The sequence below is a fragment of the Arachis stenosperma genome, chromosome 3 (genome assembly GCF_014773155.1).
Source record: "Arachis stenosperma cultivar V10309 chromosome 3, arast.V10309.gnm1.PFL2, whole genome shotgun sequence".
NCBI lineage: Eukaryota > Viridiplantae > Streptophyta > Magnoliopsida > Fabales > Fabaceae > Arachis > Arachis stenosperma.
The window spans coordinates 13,249,554-13,269,522 of record NC_080379.1 but is presented as its reverse complement, the minus strand read 5'-3'; the positions used below and the strand labels follow the sequence as shown (position 1 = coordinate 13,269,522).

At 34.3% G+C, this 19,969-nt stretch overlaps 1 protein-coding gene across 1 annotated transcript; it reads right to left on the bottom strand.

Moving 5' to 3' along the window:
* Positions 1-14,140: 14,140 nt before the first annotated feature.
* On the bottom strand, positions 14,141-15,345 carry LOC130965520 (uncharacterized). Its single transcript, XM_057890278.1, has 2 exons — positions 15,047-15,345; positions 14,141-14,939 (listed from the first exon to the last, which is right to left on the bottom strand). Exons 1-2 carry the CDS (start codon positions 15,343-15,345, stop codon positions 14,141-14,143), a joined length of 1,098 nt encoding a protein of 365 aa, XP_057746261.1.
* Between the last annotated feature and the right edge of the window lie 4,624 nt (positions 15,346-19,969).

Genomic DNA, 19,969 nt, shown 5'->3' with positions numbered 1-19,969 from the left:
GGGAATAATAATAATCCCCGAGTAATAAATAAAGTGAAAACAACTAAACAATTTATTAGTCGGAATGAAATAGGAAGTGACAGTTCTTTAATTTAGACTGACTCAGATATCAGCAGCCCTTTTTGATTTTGTGGCTCTTGGAGCCTTTATTCATGCACATAGCTACCACTTTGTTATGTTTAGGGTTTGTTAGTTGTTTACAGCTATACTTCTCGTTCTTTAAGGGCCATTTTGATTTTAGCAATTATACCCATTAATTAATTAATAACTCTTTTATCTTTTAATATTTTAAAAGCTTAATTAATCTTATTGTTCTATAATTTTATTAAATTTATAACTAAATTTTTATACTTTACAAATTTATAATTAAAGTGTGATATTTTATAAAATTCTGAAATTAATTAATTCATTATTTTTACAAAAACATTAAAAGTGTTAGAATATAATTAAGATCAATTAGGATCAATTAGAATTATTTAATATATCTGAATATTTATTAAATATTCAAATATGTTAAATATTTTACACAACTTGAATATTCACAAATATTTTTTTTTATTGTTTCCTCTCTCTTTTTAAAATGGTATCAGAGCCATGGTATCCTTCTTGAACAGGATAGGTTATTTTCCTTGTGATGAAATTGTCGTAGTTTTTGCTTTTTTTTTTCCTATGTCATTCTTCTTTCTCTTTTGTCACTCCTTTGATGCTTTTTTACCTCACTGACTAGCCTATTTTCTCTGTCTTGTATTTTTTTTCGAGTTGATGATCAAACACCATTTTCATCCGCTGCTTACCTATTCTCATGAAGAAATTATATAGTTTTCGCTCTCTTTCGGCAGTTCTGTCTGCGTTCTCTCATGGCAGTTCTGTCGGCGTTTTCTAATGGCAGTTTCGTCTGCGTTTCGTCTATATTTTCTTGTGGCAGTTCCGTCTGCGCTTCCTTCAGACGGCAGTCCCGTCTGCGCTTCTTTCAGACAAGCGGCAGTTCCGTCTGCGCTTCCTTCCGTCAGTTCCGTCGACACCCATTTTATCAATTTATGCAGTTTTTCTCTTTATTTCATTGTTTTAAATATGTTTCAAACTCAAGTTGTCACTTGAGTTTGAGGGGGGATGTTAGAGTATAATTAAGATCAATTAGGATCAATTAAAATTATTTAGTATATCTGAATATTTATTATAGAATATTACGTCTTTATTATTACGATTCTCTTAGCCCCTATAAATACCCTTTTATATTGTATCATTTCAAACAACTTGAATAGACAACTTGAATACACTCAATAATACACAAATCATTTGTCCAGTTTAATCTCTTGTTTCTAACAAAAGAAAATGAATATTCCTAAATATATTTTTGTAGGAACTTAATTGAAAAAATTATAAATAATAAGAAATTAATTACATCTATGTTAAAAACAGGAGAGTAATTTGAAGAAACTATTGTAACTTATTTTTGTGAGTGTCACAATAATACAATATACAAAGCTATATATAAATGCTAAGAGAATCAAAATAATAAAGATGTAATATCTTATAATGAATATACAGATATGCTAAATAATTATAAGTGATGCTAATTGATTTAGCTGACTTTAATTATACTCTAACATTCTCCCTCAAACTCAAGTGGAGGCTAAAGATACCATATTGAATTTGGATACTAGAGTCCGAAAATGAATAGGATGATGAGTCTTTGTGAAAATATCATCAATCTGATCCAAAATTCCAACATCTACGAGACGAACAACATCAATAAGGAGACGTTTCCGGACAAAATGACATTAAATATCAATGTGTTTGTGCGTTCTTGAAAAATATCATAATAAGCAATTTGAATAGCATTGCGGTTGTCACAATAAACATCAGTTGGAAACGACTGAGGGGAACCCAAGTCTTCAAGAAGCCAACAAATCGAGACAACATCGGTAGTGGTATTATTGAGAGCACGGTATTCAGCTTCAGTGCTTGATCGAGCAGTAAACGTTTGCTTATTGGCTCACCAGAAAATGAGAGAGTCACCAAGAAACAAATAATAACTAGTAGTAGAATGACGATCAATGTGATCACCAGCTCAATCAGCATCTGAGTACGCATGAAGAGTTAAGGATAAATGGATGAAAAAATGAAGACCATGAAACAGAGTGCCTTGGATGTAGCAAAGAATGTGAAGAACTGCAGCATAGTGAGTAGTACGAGAAACTGATAAGAATTGGCTAAGAACATGAACTGGATAGGCGATGTCTGGTCGTGTGACAGTCAAATAGACGAGACCTCCGACTAACTGTTGATAAAGAGTAGGATTATCCAAAACAGTGTCATCCATAGTTGTAAACTGAACATTAGGATCAAGAGGAGTAAACTCAGTGCGACTATCTGTAATTTCGGCTCAAACAAGAATATCAGAAGCATACTTAGCTTGAGAGAGATAGATGCCATCATTTGAGGATATGACTTCAAGGGCAAAAAAATAATTGAGAGAACTAAGACGTTTCATCTAAAAAATATGGTGAAAGGATGCTTTAAGATCAGAGATACCATCAACATCATCTCAAGTAATGATCATATCATCGATATACAAAAGCAGAAGGACAACCCCACGTTCACTTTTACGAATAAAGAGAACATTCTCATGAGAGTTGCAAGTGAAACCAAGATTGCATATAGTGGTGTTAAACTTTTCAAACCATTCATGAGGAGCTTGCTTAAGACCATAAAATGCCTTATGAAGGAGACTGACTTTGATAGGAGGACAAGGATATCCTGTGGTAGTTCATATAGACTTTCTTTTTTAAATCCCCATTAAGAAATGTATTCTTCACGAACAAATTTGACAGTAGCAATGGCAAAGAGAGCGCGAACAAATGTAAGACAAGCAACATGAGCAAAACTCTCTTCATAATCAATACCATACTACTCTTGTGTACATTCTTGAGCAACCAATCGTGCCTTATAATAGTCAATAGAACCATCAGAGCAAGTCTTAATCTTGTATACCCATCTACTGTTCACAACTTCTTAATCAAAAGAAGGATCAACTAAGTCCCAAATGTGTGCTTTTTCAAGTGTTTGTATTTCTTCTTGCATTGCTTTCTGTCAATTTTTATTTATGGAGGCTTCACAGAAAGGCTTAGGTTTATAGTGATGAAGAATAGTAGAAAAATAATGATAATCAAGAAGAAGAGGAGGTGGATTTCTTACCCTAGAAGAACGGGTGGAGGGAGGAGGCATGATAGCAAGAGCAAGAGCATCGTCCGGGCTGGAATCACTGGGAGATGGAGAAGATGGAAGAGTAGGAGGCTTGAGAGGTGGACATGAGATAGAACCTGTACTATCATCACTAGAAAAAAGATCAACATTGAAGTTAGTGAAAATGGTGACTAAGTAAAGGAATTGAAGAAAACAACGCATGCGAGTCTGAGGTTCAAGTTTATTATGCTTATGAAGATGAAGAAGGACAAAACAGACACAACTAAAAACACGAAGAGAGCTATAATCTGGAGAGGTATGATAAAGACGCTCAAAAAGAGTAGTGTTACCAAGGACAGAAGAAGGAAGTCTATAAATAGTTTGGACAACAGTGAGAATAGCTTCACCCCAAGTACGCTTAGGACACGAAGAAGGAAGAAGCATAGCACGAACAGAATCAAGAATATGATGGTGTTTGCGTTCAACTCTTTCATTTTGTTGAGAGATACTAGGACAAGAAAACTCAGACAAAGTACCCTATTCAACAAGAAAATTTAAAAGTTTGGAGTCATGATATTCCGTAGCATTATCGCGTTGGAAGACTTTAATGACCTTGGAAAACTGAGTTTTAATCATAGTGGCAAAGTTAATATAAAGTTGAGGCATCTCATGATGATTAGTCATCAAATAAACCTAAGTAAAATGTGAATAATCATCAATAAATACTACAAAGTATCGGACCCCTCCCATAGAAGTAATGGGAGCAGAGTCCTAAACATCAGAGTGAATAAGATCAAAAGGAGAGCAAGCAAGAGATGGATTATGATGAAAAGATAATGCTAGTTAATTTGCAATTTGGTAAGAAATGCAATCAAGAGACTCATGATTAACTTGACCTAAAACACCTTTAGAGATAAGAGGATGCAATGTTTCTAAGGAACTGTGGGTAAGACAGCAATGCCACAAGTGAAATGTAGATAGAGAAGAAATAGCACGGAGATTTAACCTAGAAGGAATATGAAGATTTTCAAGTTCAAACAAAATTCTGACCTTACGACCAGTCCCGATGATCTGTCCCGTTCGACGATCCTGCTGAACACGGGTCGAAGAAAGCCGCGGGTCCGCGAGTGGACGGTTCTGAAGCGTTCATCTTGGACGCAGATCAATGGTTTTGGAGCATTCTGGAAGGAAGAAAAGATGATGGCAGCAAAGAACTTGCGACGGCGCGTCAGAGCATTTTCAGCGACGTAGTTTGACTCGTTGGACTCAGAACGAAGAGACGAAGAGGATGGTATAGTCACTGATAGAAGAAAACGTCGGAAATGTGATCGAAAACAGCGACAAAGAGTCCGTCGAAAAAAGAAAACGTGAAAGGCTATGAACTATTTTTCATCAGAAAAAAAATAACCTAAGCTCTGATACTATGTTAGAAATATGAGAGTAATCTGAAGAAAGTGTTGTATCTTATTTTTGTGAGTGCCACAATAATATAATATACAAGGCTATATATAAATGCTAAGAGAAACGAAATAATAAAGACGTAATATCCTATAATAAATATACAGATATACTAATAAATAATTATAATTGATACTTATTAATTTAACCGACCTTAATTATATTCTAACAAACTAAAAAAAATTATGATTGTACCATAAAAATATTTGTTATTCATCTATCTTTTTTGTATTATTGAATGAAATTATACTAAATAAAAGATAATATTTTAATCTTGTAAAAATTTTTATATTGAAAACATTATTTTTATCCATCATACTAGAGAGATAATAATTCAAAAACTATTTATTTAAATTAACATCCATAACTTTATATATAAAATATCTATAATTACACACCTGTTACATGTAATATTATTTAATTATTTTAATAATAGTTAAAGAATAATACAAAATAAAGTAAGCAATAATTAAAAAATACAAAATAAGAAAATTCTAGACTGTTTTATATTGATTTTTTATTATCTTTTAAATATTTTTATTTTTATTTACTTCATTGATATATTTGAAAAAATAAATGAAAATCCTAGATAATTCAAAATAAAAAGGGTTACGTTTTAATTTTTTATTATACTTTTTATATTTTCAAAAATAATAAGAATAGTTAAGAGAATGAATTAGAATTTAGAACTCTTAATCATTATTTTATATTTAAATTCATATAAAATAATTATAAAATATTGGTTTCCAAAAATTTTATTTATTTAAAATAATTATTGAATTCTACTATACATTTTTATATTCACAAAGAACAAACAGTTAGAGCTTTAATTTCTTTAATCTAAAAAGAGAATAAAAGAAATAAATTAACTTTGATATATAACAATATAATTATTTAATTTGCAGTTAAGTTCTTATTATTTACAATTATTTTTTCAATTTAGCCCCTACAAGTATATGCCTAGAAATATTCTATTTTGTTTAATTTTTTAGCAACAATAACTTAATTAATTTTTTTATAAAATATAAGTACTTAATTATAGAACCTAATACCTTTTATTGTCCTTTCACAATACATTTTAGGATTAAAAAACAGTTTTTTTATCTCCTTTTTTGTTATCCCATCTATTATTGTCCTGTCCTTCTCAACAAGAAAAGTGTTATAACAGAGAGTTGATTGGTTATTAATATACAATGCACGTAGATGAGCAGTACTATATATGCGTAGAAATTTAATCTATCCTTATGTCCAGTCATTTTTATTTCCATAATTTGTCATAGTAATTGAATGGACGTAATACCCAATTAATTATAACTCAAATGGCATAATCTCTTCATATTCAATTAAGAGGTCGTAGATTTGAGTCTTCTATCTTTGATAAAAAAAAAATAAAAAATAAAAAAAATTGAATGGACGTAATAGATTATAATTAAAAGTTTGTCCAAAGATATTTTTAAAAGCTAAGTATATATATAAAGAGAATACAATGAGAAAGAAAGCATTATTTGATTATTTCGAACGCAATTTATAGTTAAGAGTTGGAAGTTTTTGTATATGCAACATACTCTTTTTTTTTAATTAGCTTTGTTTTTTTACTTTTTAATGAAATTACAAAATTAATGTATTTTAATTAATATATATCAGTTTTTTTTAATAAATCCAAAAACATAAAAGCAAGGGGAAAAAATATAACTGTTTTAGCCGAGTATATATAAAATTAAAAGATTTTCAAATATTCTAAGAATATTTATATTCCAATACTTTTAATCCTTAATTTTTATATATATTTTAAGAATAACAACTAAAATTACTGAAATATTAATTTTCTTGTAACTCTTAAAAATTTTCCTATAACACTTATATATCTGCTCCTTTCTATTATTAATAGTGGTTGGGAAGAGATGTGCCCATAAAAATTGTGGACCATATATATTATTGATAAATTATTAAGAATATCAAAATAAGGGTTATTAATGAGGTGCCCAATTTGTGCCCCAAATACGTAACTTGCACTTCCATTTCCATATACACATCTTTTTCTTCCGCAAAATTCGTAAAGCATCACGATTGCTCCAAGAGCCCAGAGGAGACATGCATTTCAATTATCAATATTAGTCAATTAATAATACATATTTCTAATTAATGTTTTAAGGAAATTATTCGACAACAACAAATAAAATATTTTTAAAAATGTTTTAATAAACTCTCCCTCTTTCATCATATATATTATATTTATCTTATTTAATTTTAAAATTTAAAATTTTGATAAATCTACCATTTTTAATATTAGGTTAATATTAGTTATTTCTTCGATCATAACCTTGTTAGCAGAAACAATTTTATCTACTATTATCATTATATTATTACAGATAGCATTATAGCGTCAAAAATATTGACATAGCGTATTCTACTACTAAGATGTATACTTTTTTTTCTCAACTTATTTTAAAAAATTATCTCATATATAATTATATAAAAATCAATATTTAATACACAATTATACTAATTGCCAATTATTAATATTTTTAATCATTCTAATTATATTAATTATTAATCATTCTAATTGTCAATCAAACATAATTAGCCATAAATGTGATATTAACATTAATAGCTTTGTTAATATTCTCTATTATACATGTGTATATCCTATTAGTATCAAATTGATATTAATATCAATGATTAATTTCGTACTACTAAAAGGTATATATAGTATTTTTTTGTGGTTCATGAGTTTAGATTTAAGAGGTAAAATATTTTGTTTAATTTTTTAATTTGTTATTCATTCTTGACTACTTCATAAATAAGAATGTATTATTCATTTTTATCAAAATTGATCCTTTTAAGGTACAAGTTACATTTTTTATGGATTTTTTTTATGTTGCCATTCTATTATTCTTTTGATAATTTGATGATTGTTCTTACTCCGACTTATTCTTTTTGTTTAACGTTACATCGCAATTGTTCTTTACCGCAATCGTTTACAAATTACAATGCACCGCATCTATCAAATACCGCCTCGAATTGTATTTATCGATTTGGGTTCTAATTAAGAGTTTAACGAAGAGACAGTGAACTCTATTTAACTTATTGCTTAGTATTTATCAATGTTCTGAAAACCGGTTCGAACCGGCCGGTCGAACCGGTCGAACGGCGAACCGGTGAGAATTACGATTCGGTTATATACTAAAACCGAAAAAAATGAAAACCGTTATTGAACTGCTAAACCGGCCGGTAACCAGTCAGTCGAACCGAACCGAGATCCGGCCGGTTTTTTTACTTTGTACAAAAATGCTCAAAACGCACCGTTTAGACGTTTAGCATTCAGTAAGTAAGCCCCGACCCTTACCAGTTGCCAACCCTAACTCCAACTCTCCAACGGCGCAGCATTACACCCTCTCTTGTCCCTCCCATCACCTTCGAGCTAGCCGTTCCTCTCAACGCTGGCGAGCTCAGTCCCTCCCTTTTGTTCAGCCGCCAGACCTCCTGACGCAGTCGCCGGTTGGAGCTTCGAAGCTCACTCGGTCCCTCACTCAGCTAACGTCTCAAACACTCAGTAGTGGAAGAATAGTCGCCAGGCTCGCCTCTTGCCTCCGTTGCGAAGATCTGTTCCACCGTCGCCGGCGCCATCTCTGTTCCTGCCTCCGTCGCCAGCTCTCCGTTTCCAGCGCCGTCATCCTTCCTTGCATTTGAATCTGTAATGGAGCCTCTGTTTGATTTTGATTCTGATTTGTTTTTATTCTGAACTTTTTTATTTTTATTGTTAGTTTGATTCTGATTTAGTTTTATTCTTCCATTGTCCTCCCTATGGTTGATTTTAATTTGTTCTTTGGTTGGGTTGTTCTTGATTCTTTAGTTGGGTTGTTAAATCTATTTTTTTAGTATTATCATAATTTCTAAGCGTACTTGATTTATAATTCTACTTTCTTTTTAATTGTCTCTAAGCGTACTTGATTTTCTGGATTTAGAGTTATTTTTTATTGAATTTTGAATTCGTGCTTGATCTGCAATTTCTGTTTGATTCTTCTTTGTGTTCATGTAGCAATTTGAGTATGGGCTACAGAATACATTTTTGTAGTTTTTGCGTGATTTAGGCAGGCTTAATGTTTATTCGATCTGTTCTCTGCTCTTATATCCTATCCCCTTTGGGCTGAGCAGAATGAGAAGAGTTAGCAATTAGCTTGACTTTACTGCTTTGTAGAGCCTTGTAGCTGATGCTATGGCATACTCAGTCATACTTCCTGACTCTTAATGTGAGTTTCTGCTGAAGGCTATGCTTTGCACTGCATTTGTAGTGAGTGTCCTAATAAATTTTTGTACTCTCCTTCAGTAGCTAATTAATCTGGACAATTAATCTTGAGTGGGACATAGTTTGATGATTCAAATTATCCATGAATTGAAAGAAATTGGCTTGTTACAAATAATAGAAAATCTTTGTGCTTCCAAAAACAAAGAGGAATTTGGACAGAGCAATATGCACATGTAACTTATTACCAGAAAATTTCTTAAAGTCTTTTAATTCTTTAATTTTAATTCTCTCTTGAACAGTTCATTATTGGTGATGGCAATAACATGTATGATTTCACTTATGTTGGAAATGTGGCTCATTCCCATTTATGTGTTGACCGAGCTCTAGCTTCAGAGGGGGAAGTTCCAAAAAAAGTTATAGGAGAGGTACCTTTGAAAGATTCTCTCATTACATTTTTTGGTATATAAATAGTTGTTTAATTATGTAAATGAAGATTAAACATGGACATCTTAGAAGGCGGTGATGATGATCCTGCTCTATTGTAGATGGGTTGTTAGTTATTCACAGGTGTACATTCTTTAGAAACCACGGTTGCTAACATGATGATGAGTTGATGATACATTTAAGGGTAAAATTTCTTCTTTTGGGTGAATGAGAGGACCTAGAAAATATATGTTTCAGCAAATCCTAATCAAATACTTAAGCTAAAATAAGAAAGATATACAACAAAAAGCCTTATTCCACTTGGTAGGGTTGATGATTGATGACAAATTTGGATCATTTTGATGCTGCTATGTTATATTTGATTGGTTGTTTTATTTTTTATTTTTGAATTTGTAGTTGAATGAGATTATAACATTCTGGTTTATGTAGTACTTTTAATTTGAATGATATTTTAAAGTTTAGATTAGACTATAATTATATTTTCATGTGTTTATTTATATTTTATTTATTATTTTATTATAAAATAATTTTTTCGGTTCAACCACAGTTGAACCGGTTGAACCTCTAAACCAGTAAACCAGTAACTAGAGCGGTTCGATTTTCAGAACCTTGGTATTTATACTAATAAAAAATAATAAATTGCCGCAATTGATTACAATGCACCACATCTATCAAATACTACTTCGAGTTATATTTATTGATTCAAGTTCTAATTATATGGATGTAAGAGTTTAACAAAAGGATATTGAACTCTATTTTACTAAACAATGCTTGAATTTACTCATATATTATTACCAACCTAATAGAAAGTGGGTAAAATTAGTTTTTTCAGGAGGAGCTCGATTTTTTATTGAGCAATCATCCCCCTCCCCCTCCAATGCTTTCTATATTTACCAAAAAATCTTTAAAGTAGAGCATATAATGAGATTGAGTTTCCATAATTTAGATTCAATTTTTAAAGAATTGTGTTAGACTTAAAGATGCAATTTCAAATATTGGTACTGTATTTAAATTGTCTACTTTTTAAACTTTTTGTAATAAAAAATAATTTTATAATATGTGATTTTTTATTACTAGCTTATTTAACAAGAGGATGTTCTAAATTTGTACAAATTCTAAATATTCAAGTTGATGACATTATGTCAATTATTATTGTTACGAGAATAACTCTAATATATATGTGTCTAAGATCTAAAATAGTTTAAATATTATTTTAAAAATTTAGTTCTAATATTAATATTTAATTATATTAATTTTAAAAAAATTTGAATTATTACCTCAATTTATGTATTACGATAATTTTTTTTGTTATGTTATTTTTAAATTTATTTTTATTTTTATTAATTCCTAGTATAACTAAGAAAAAAATAAAATAATTAAGTTAAAAATATGCTAATAATAAATAATATTTTTAGATTAATACTCAACAAAAACTAAATCATGTATAATACTATTAGTTGTACTAAAAAATTTTATTGACGTTGTATAAAATAGTTAATAGTTAGGTTAAAATTTATCAACAAATGTAAGGTTAAAAATTATAGTTGTCCAATGCGATGTATTTATTTGAGTTAAAATTTCACTAATGTATAACTAATAGGATCGGGTTAAAATTTAATTATGGAATGAAAGATCCGGAAAATATTAATAAATTAATTGTTTAATTAAAATCGAGTTAGGAGATTTAAATTGTCTGGTTTAGATTAAAAATTTAAATTTCACAATTTAAAAATTTACAGATAAAATTTGAGTTCAAAATTATTTAGAGCACAAAAATATAATTAATTATATAAAAAAAAAACATGTACGGGCATTATAGCTAATTGTATATGCTTAAGTTTATTCAATACTACGTATGAGAAAATAAAAATATAAAAATGACCATAAAAATATATATTTTGTTTTTGGTAGATTGAGGAGCCAAAGACCTAGGACAAAGGAAAAACTAAACGGTTACATTACGAGGCATAGAAGCCCCAAAAATATCATCAACAACTATGGAACTAAGCAAGGGTGGAGGTGAGTTCCAGTATCTAATCTCCAGGTTCTGTTTCAGGTTATGGGTAGCAAGCCAATCTGCACATCTGTTCGCTTCTCGATAGATATGTGTGAATCTAATTTCCCAGTCTCCATCGATAAGAATTCTTATTCTATGATATAGCGCTGAACCCGAACTCGTCTTCTCCTTGTGACTCAAAATGCTCTCCACCACCGCTTTTGAATCGCATTCCACCCATACTCTTGAAAAATCCAGCGTCCTTGCTGTCTCCAAACCAATACACACTCCCTAGAGCTCAGCTATGAAAACTGTGCAGAAGCCAATATTTTTAGAAAATCCTATTATCCAATGGCCGTCACTATTTCTAATCACTCCACCACATCCTGCCTTGCCTGGGTTATTTTTTGCCACTCCATCCGTATTCAATTTTACCCAACCATCAGGGGGTCTGTCCCACTTAATATTCATGAGAGTATACTGCTTAGGATTGGGTCCATTTCGCCTAAAAATTTCTTGAATTTTCAAAGCATCTTCTTGAATAATCAAGTGTGTCATTGGAGGTCTTCTATAATGGTCCTAGAAGATTTCCATGTTCCTCCAACTCCATAGTTTGAAACAAGCCACCATGAAAGTGTATGTTAACCCACTCCACCTGAATCGAGCTACCCCAATCGAAGTTTAAATTCTGCTGAATCCATTCCTTCCCCTGGATATTGAAGAATAAAGGCAGGGCATCTGGTTTGACCAATCTCTTCCACACCTTCTTGGCTTCAATACAGTCTCTGAGAACATGAATTATATCTTCGATCTGATTGTCGCAATTATGGCAATTAGGGGAATTTCCAAGCCACTTTTGCCTCCTTGAGTTCGTTGGCAGTTTCCCATGAGCAGCTATCCACATAAAATTTTTTATCCTTTGAGGTCCTTTCCAGCGCCAAATCTGATTTCACATACTGTTCTGACAAGTTGGTAGATTAGCCAGAGCTTTATAAGCCGACTTGACCAAAAATTTGCCATCCTCCGAATGTCTCCAAGCAATATTGTCATGAGGGTCAGTTTCCTTTGGAGCAGGGATCGCATTGATTCGAAGGATGGACTCTTCAGGCAAGTACTTTCTGAGCTCCTCCATATTCCAATTGCCATCCTGAGTAACTAAATTTGAAACCCACGCCTCTTCTTCAAAATTTGGGCCATTTGTATTTGCATGCTCAATCAGACATCCATTTATGTTAAGCCAGTCCTCCTTCCAAAATCTGGTGTGTTTGCCATCTCCAACTCTGTGAACGGTACTTTCACCTATAAATGGCCAAATCTGTTGAAGAGCTTTCCATAGTCTCGAACAATTTGCTTTGGCATAAGGGTTGAGCGTTTGATCTCCTGAATTGTATTTATGCCATAACACTTTGGTCCACAATGAAGAGGACTCTGTTATCATTCCCCAACACAACTTTGCTAGAAAAGCCGTATTCATAACATCTAATTTCCTCAAACCTAACCCACCAACCTCCTTGGGAAAACACAAAGTATTCCAATTTATGAGGTGTGCCTTTCTCCTATTTTGATCGTCACCCCAAATAAAGCGTCGCTATTCTTTCTCTACCTGATTGCAGATAGACTTTGGGATCTTGCTATGTTGCATTGAAAAGAAGGCTATAGGTGTGATGGATGATTGCGCTAGAACCACTCTCCCTGCCATCGATAAGCTATCTCTTTTCCATCCCTGCAAACGACCCTTCACCTTGTCAATAATATGATTGTAGCTTCGTTTGGTGCCTCTTCCTTCCAAGATGTATGCCCCTAAATATCTACCGACTTCCCTCGTCTCTTTGAAACCAGCAAGATCAACAATTTCCTGTCTCCTAGCTGGGTTAACCTTCTTGGAGAAGAAAACTTGCGTTTTTTTGGCCATTCACTATTTGGGTGCAAGAAGCTTCTCCAAAGAGCATCAGGTCATCTGCAAACATCAAATGTGAGATGGGCAGACCATGCTTACCAATCCTGAAAGGCCTCCATTCGCCCTCGACAACCTTATCCTCAATCAAATGTGCTAATCTGTCCATGCAAATAACAAAAATATAGGGAGACAAAGGGTCCCCTTGCCTAATACCATAGGACGGTGCAAACTTCTCTGAAGGCTCCCCATTCCATAAAACCTGGAAACTAGTTGTCCGAATACATTGCATAATAATGTGAATCATTTCTGGAGGCAGTCCGAATTCCATAAGGCATTTTTCAACAAAATTCCAACTAAGGTGGTCATAAGCCTTCTCTAGGTCTATCTTTATAGCCATGGACCCTTTTCTCGCATTGGATCTTCTCATACTGTGAATAATTTCTTGGGCAATCACTATATTATCTTGTATTCTTCTACCTGGAATAAAACTCGATTGAGTGGGAGAAATTCTTTTATCAAGGACAGATTTTAGCCTATTAGCAATTACCTTAGTAATCATTTTGTAAGAAACGTTACATAAGGAAATAGGCCTGAACTGAGTAACGAATTCTGGTTGATCATTCTTGGGGATCAAAGCAAGGAAAGTGTTATTGGCCTGCTTAATATTAATAGGGTTGGACCAGCAATTCATGACAAAATTCTTCAAACTGCTACCTACCAGCTCCCAATTAGCTTTATAAAAACCCGCTGGTAATCCATCTTCACCAGGGGCCTTGAGAGACCCCATGGCAAATATGGCTTGTTCAATTTCATCTGCCTCTACAACTCTTTTCATTTTGAGCATGTCACCTGGTTCCATCTCCGGATAGATAGTCTGCGTATGAAGATTACAATCTCTATTGGGATTGGTTTCCTAGAACAGATGCTTGAAATAGGCACAGACATGACCTTTGAGATTGTCCAGGTTATCTATCCAGCTACCACCAGAGTCTCTTAGCTTGAAAATCTTATTTCTTCTTCGGCGAATAATGGCTTTGTTGTGATAATATTTTGTATTACGATCTCCTTCAACCATCCAAGTCTCTTTGGATTTTTGTATCCAGAACATTTGTTCTCTATCCAAGATTACCTCTAACTCTTTGTTAAGATCATCCTCTAGATTGTCCAAGAACTCGCTTCTCCCATATCTAGGGGAATTCTGAATCCCCTTCAACCTGCTAAGTAAAATCCTCTTCTGATTGAAGATATTTTCAAAAATGTTGTGGTTCCACTGCTTTACTTTCTCCACAAACACCTTTATAGATTCATCAAGGGCCAAATCTCTGTTCCAGTTATTCTTGAGAAAGGGTTGAAACTCTTTATGCTGCATCCACATGTATTCGAACCAAAATGGCTTATTTTTCAGAACATGACTGTTACCTGTACACTTAATCAAAATGGGATGGTGATCGGATTTTATCCGTGGTAGAGTCTCTACACAAGCCTCATAAAAACAGATCCTCCAATCAAGATTGGATATGGCCCTATCCAAACGCTTGAAGACTCTTTCTTTGCCTTGCCAAATCGGACCTCTCCAGGTAAAGCGCGTACCTTGGAAACCCAAATCCATTAACCCGCATGAGTCCATCCAATCCCTAAAACGCCTTATCTGAGCTAAGTTGGGAGGTGCTCGTCCTTTCTTTTCACTTATGTCACTGATATCGTTGAAGTCCCTGCAGAGCATCCAAGGGTAGTTCATTGTAGGGACCAGATTAGCAATATAATTTCTCAACTCCCTTTTCCTTCTTCATTTGGATTAGCATAGATGATAGTAAGGAACCATTTCTTCAGATTGTATGAAACTGAGATGTGCAAAGCTTGTTCATTTCTACTTATCTCTTGAATTAAAAGATTGGGATTATTCCACATGAGCCATATTCCTCCTGAAAACCCCTGAGCATCAATCACCAGATTGAAGTTAAAACATGTTTTTTTAATAGCATTTTGTGCAACTGTACCACTGCACCTCGTCTCCTGTATTGCAATTAAGTCCGGCTTGTATTGAGACACATACTCTTTCAAAACTCTAGTGAAATTTGGGCTGGCAGCCCCTCTAGCATTCCACGAGAAAATAATCATCACTATAGCAAGAAAAGAAGGAAGCTTAAGGCTTCAGTGTTCAAAGGTGTACTTTGAGAACATATAGGCTCGTTTAGGCCAAGTTCATATCCTCCCCTACAGGAGAAGCATTTCTATTACCCCATTCCATCACAGTCAAAGTGCTTTCTACCATAACCTCATCTAAGTATGATCCAGAGAAGCATGGAACAGTTGGGTCCGGAGGTTTTGGGTTAAGGTTTGGGTCCATAGGGGTCTCCTCTATCACTGTTTCATTTGAGAGAGTGGGTTGGGTTTGAAAAGGGTTGGGTATGTTTGAGGAAGGCATGGGGGAAAAGTGGGCCAAGGTTTCTTTTGGTTGATTGGCCCGGGAGACTGGACCAGGCTCAGAGTTGCTACCCTCCTGGTGGTTACTAGGTTTTCTCTTAGGTGTCTGGGTTGGATTACCTTGGGCCAAAGGAATTGGCTCCACAACTGTGCCTGCCGTGGACGCTTTAGTTTTCCTCATTTGACTCCTATTAAGAAATTCTTTTGGTGCGCCGTTTGGGATCACGTTGCATGAGGACACTTGCTGATGAGGACCTTTCTCATTGTCGCCTCTAGCCTGCTCATAATCTGTGCCTTGTGCCAGAACCTCGTATCTTGTCGTATTCGCCATCTTTTCCATATTATTCTTCTCCCCACGATCCTTATGGCCACTATCTCCACTCTCTTTGACAGCATATTTTCTTGTCATTTTTTGCTTTTGTACTATCATCCATGCACCAAAATTAGAATTCTCATTAATGACATTTTTGCCCTTATCAACCTCCTTCCTCCCTGATTCCTCCTGTCCTGCCTGAGCTCCTACCTGTGCATTCTCCTTCACCGTTTGGGCTGAAGTCGATGGCCCTGCTTGCATACAACCTTCATTAACATGACCAAATTTACCACACTTGAAGCAAACCATATGTAAGCCCTCGTATTTAATGAAATAGTTTTGGCCATTCACTAAATACTTGGCATCTAGAGGCTTATTCAGATCAATTTCCACACACAGTCTTGCGAATTTTCCTCGTGATTGATTGGCCGTGTTCATATCAACCTTGAGGGTTTTTCCTATCTGATCTCCGACTGTCCCCAGAAATCTCTTATTATAGTACTCAATGGGCAAGTCAGAAAGACGGACCCATGCCGCTATCTTATTAATCGACACACCGAAGGGATTAAAGTCTGGCGTCCATCGGCGAATAGTAAGGTAATGATCAAAAAGCATCCATGGTCCTCCTTCCAGAACATACCAGTAGTCATCTTCATTGAATAGCCTGACCACAAAGAAATCGTTTCCTAGATCAATCAAGTCTAGCCCTCCAGATTTCGCCCACATTGTGTCGAGCCTTCTCTTAAGTACCCCGTAAGAAATACTCCTTCCCAGCAGCTTGATAATCAAGGTGTGTTTCCATGGTCTTTCTAGTCTTTTCTTCTCAGCTTTATTTACCTGGATGTTGAAAATGCCATTCTGTAAACGGTTCACAGTGATGGAAGGGATTGCTCTCTCCTCCTTTCGTGCCTTCCTGTAAGCCTCTCTCTGTGCTTGGCTCCACTCCAACATTTCTTCCATCATCCCCGATTCTTCTTCATCGGAAGACTTCCCTTCGTTGGTCATTTTCTCATCCGAGTCTTCAGAGTCCTCATTGTTCTCTGTGCTGCCATGGATTACCAGGTCTGCATATGTTCTCCTTCTTCCATTGGCTCCCACAAAAGTAGTCTTATCATACATCCAATCCTCTTCTCTGGGAATCCTGGAAGTCTCTCCGATATAAGTGCCCCCATCATTTCGAAGCTTTTTCTTACTCATCTGTAGCTGGTCAGCCTCCTCCACAGTCGTTTTCGGCGGGTTCATAAGGAAAGGTTCCTGATTGGCAATTCGAAATTTTCTCTAAAAATATTTAGAATACAAACCAGAACACATATTTTTAAAATTTTGGTCTCAAGTAGGACCAATAGACGAAAAAAAATGTCCTTCCCTTAGTGGCCCAAAAGTACTTGACTCCATCATTTCATTCAATTTTCACAAATTGAGAGAGGGCTCGAGACTTAGAGAAGAGGAGTGAGAAAACCCTAAATACTATTCATTATCACCTTTTAATCTATTTTTCTCATGAACTGAAGCTTTAATTGATGACTCGTTTGCGGTCACGCATTTCTCTGATCTCCATCTATATTTCTATATTATTTTTGCAGTGAGTAATTACGAGAATTTAATCCCATTTCTCTATTTCTTGCTTTGTATTTTGGGGGTATGTGGGTATTGAAATTGGTGATTTTGATACTTTAAAAAAACTTAAAACTCAATTTTCAGCGAAATTTTGACCCATGATCATGTAGAGAGAGAACTCTTCCCCTTCACTTTCTCTAATTTGTGTGAAAACCTAATATGAGTCATGTGAAATTTGGATATTATTAGATTGAATAGAGTTGTTTGAGTGCTTATCTTGATTGGTGTTGATTAAAACTTGGATTAAGTGAGGCTTGGATTAGTTGGAGAGGAAGGTTCAAGAGGTTGGAACTACTGTTAACTAAGGTACGGATTTTAGTTTCGGATAATCAGTATATAATGTTATGTGAAAACTTAGACTAGTTAATCTTAAGACATTGTTGGATTGATCTTGTTGATGTTAATGGTTTAGCAAGAATGTGTAAAATTGGATGATTATTTGAATGTTGAATGATTATTTGATGAGTTGTGGTATGATTATGATAATTTGAGTTTTTATGAGGAGTATATATAATGAAATTTGGGGTGGATATTGATGTTTGTTTGAAAAAATTTCATGAGTAATAAGATTAAGAGTGAGTGAGATTGAGATTTTGGAAGTGCCAAATTGTGTGATTTTAAGTGGATGAAAGTTGTATGATGGTTAACGTGAGAATTGGGTATTGGTTGCAAAAGAAAAGGGTTTTGAGAAGAGTTGTTTTGGGTGTTGCAGAAAATTTATGTAAATTGGTAATTTTGGTCCACTTTAGAGGACGTCAAAAAATAGAAGAAAAATGATTTTTATAATAAAAAAGTGATAGCTGTCTAAAAATTGGTGGTTAAACTGAATTATGCAGATTTTTTAGAGTTAGTGGCCAAACCAGGTTCCCTGCATACGCACCTATTTTGGGTACGCATCGTTGCACTTTTGTGCGCACATACGATGCCTGCGTACGCACCGTTCACGCACCCTCAAGGGACCGAGACAGGTTCCGTGTGTACGCATGAAGCCCGTGACGATTGGATTTTTGACGGTTTAGAATTTTACAAATGAAATCTCGTCGAAGTATAGTCTCTAAACCAACAATAATCCTCTCATACAAAAATTTGTTTGTCACAAGTACAAACCCCTAAAATCTATAAACCGAAGTATTTAAACCTCGGGTCGTTCTCCCTAGGATTTACAATAAAGTGTCTTGTTATTGGTTGTGAGTTAATTTGGGGTTTTTGAGATTATAGACAAGAATTATAAATGGCAAAGGAAATAAACTAACAACTAACAAAGCTCTTGGCAAGATATGAGAACTAGAAATCCTATCCTAGTTATCCATCTCAATTGTGATGAGAATTGTGTATTGCTCCCACTTAGTTAACCTCTAACCATGGAGGAAAGTCAAGTGGATGAATCAATTTGGTTCCTCAAGTCCTAATCAACTTCTAAAGGAAAGACTAGCTTTAGAGGCATTCAAATCAATTAGCAACTTCTAATTATCAACCAACAAAAGAATTAGATAACTCAAGAGTCACTAATTACTCTACCTAGGCCAAGAGGAACAAAACCTACACTAAAATCCAACCAAGCATTTCATCAAACACTTGGAAGGCACAAAAGAAAAGCAAAACAAATTGACAACAAGAAGAGAATCTAACAACAATTATTGAAAGAAATTAACAACAACAATCAAAAGAAACACATTTATTATGAATTACCTTTTATTGAATTGGAAGAAAGTAGAAGGAACAATACTAGATCTACAACAAAATATAAGAACAACATAAAAGAGATTACACCAAAAGAATGGAAGAAGAATGAATGTAACAACAAGGAATTGAGAAGATAGAAGTAGAAGAAGATGAATCTAAATCTAAATCTAAGAACTAAACCTAATCCTAATCCTAATTCTAGAGAGAAGTGAGAGCTTCTCTCTCTAGAAACTACTTCTAACTACTAAACTAAACTAATGGTAATTAACATGTGTTTCCCTCTTCACTCCTTGGGTTAAATAGCATCAGAAATGAGTTGGATTGGGCCCACAAGGCTTCTAAAATCGCTGGCCACGTGTTGCATTAAGTGGGTCATGTGCCACCATCGGCGCGTCCGCGTACCGTGCGCGTGCGCGCCCCTATGCGCGATACAACTATGACAAATCTTATATCGTTTCGAAGCCCCGGATGTTAGCTTTCTAACCCAACTGGAACCGCATCATTTGGACCTCTGTAGCTCAAGTTATGGTCGTTTAAGTGCGAAGAGGTCGGCTTGACAGCTTTCCGGTTCTTTCATTTCTTCATGAGTTCTCCAACTTTTCATGCTTCTTTCTTCATTCCCTTGATCCAATCTTTGCCTCCTAAACCTTAAATCACTTAACAAACATATCAAGGCATCTAATGGAATCAAGGAGAATTAGATTT

Excerpts from the sequence above, each read along its gene's own strand:
- LOC130965520 (XM_057890278.1), bottom strand. The coding sequence starts at position 15,345 with ATGATTATTTTCTCGTGGAATGCTAGAGGGGCTGCCAGCCCAAATTTC. Across the intron at positions 14,940-15,046 it reads TCATACAATCTGAAGAAATG|GGACTTCAACGATATCAGTG; the intron begins GTTCCTTACTAT and ends GATGCTCTGCAG.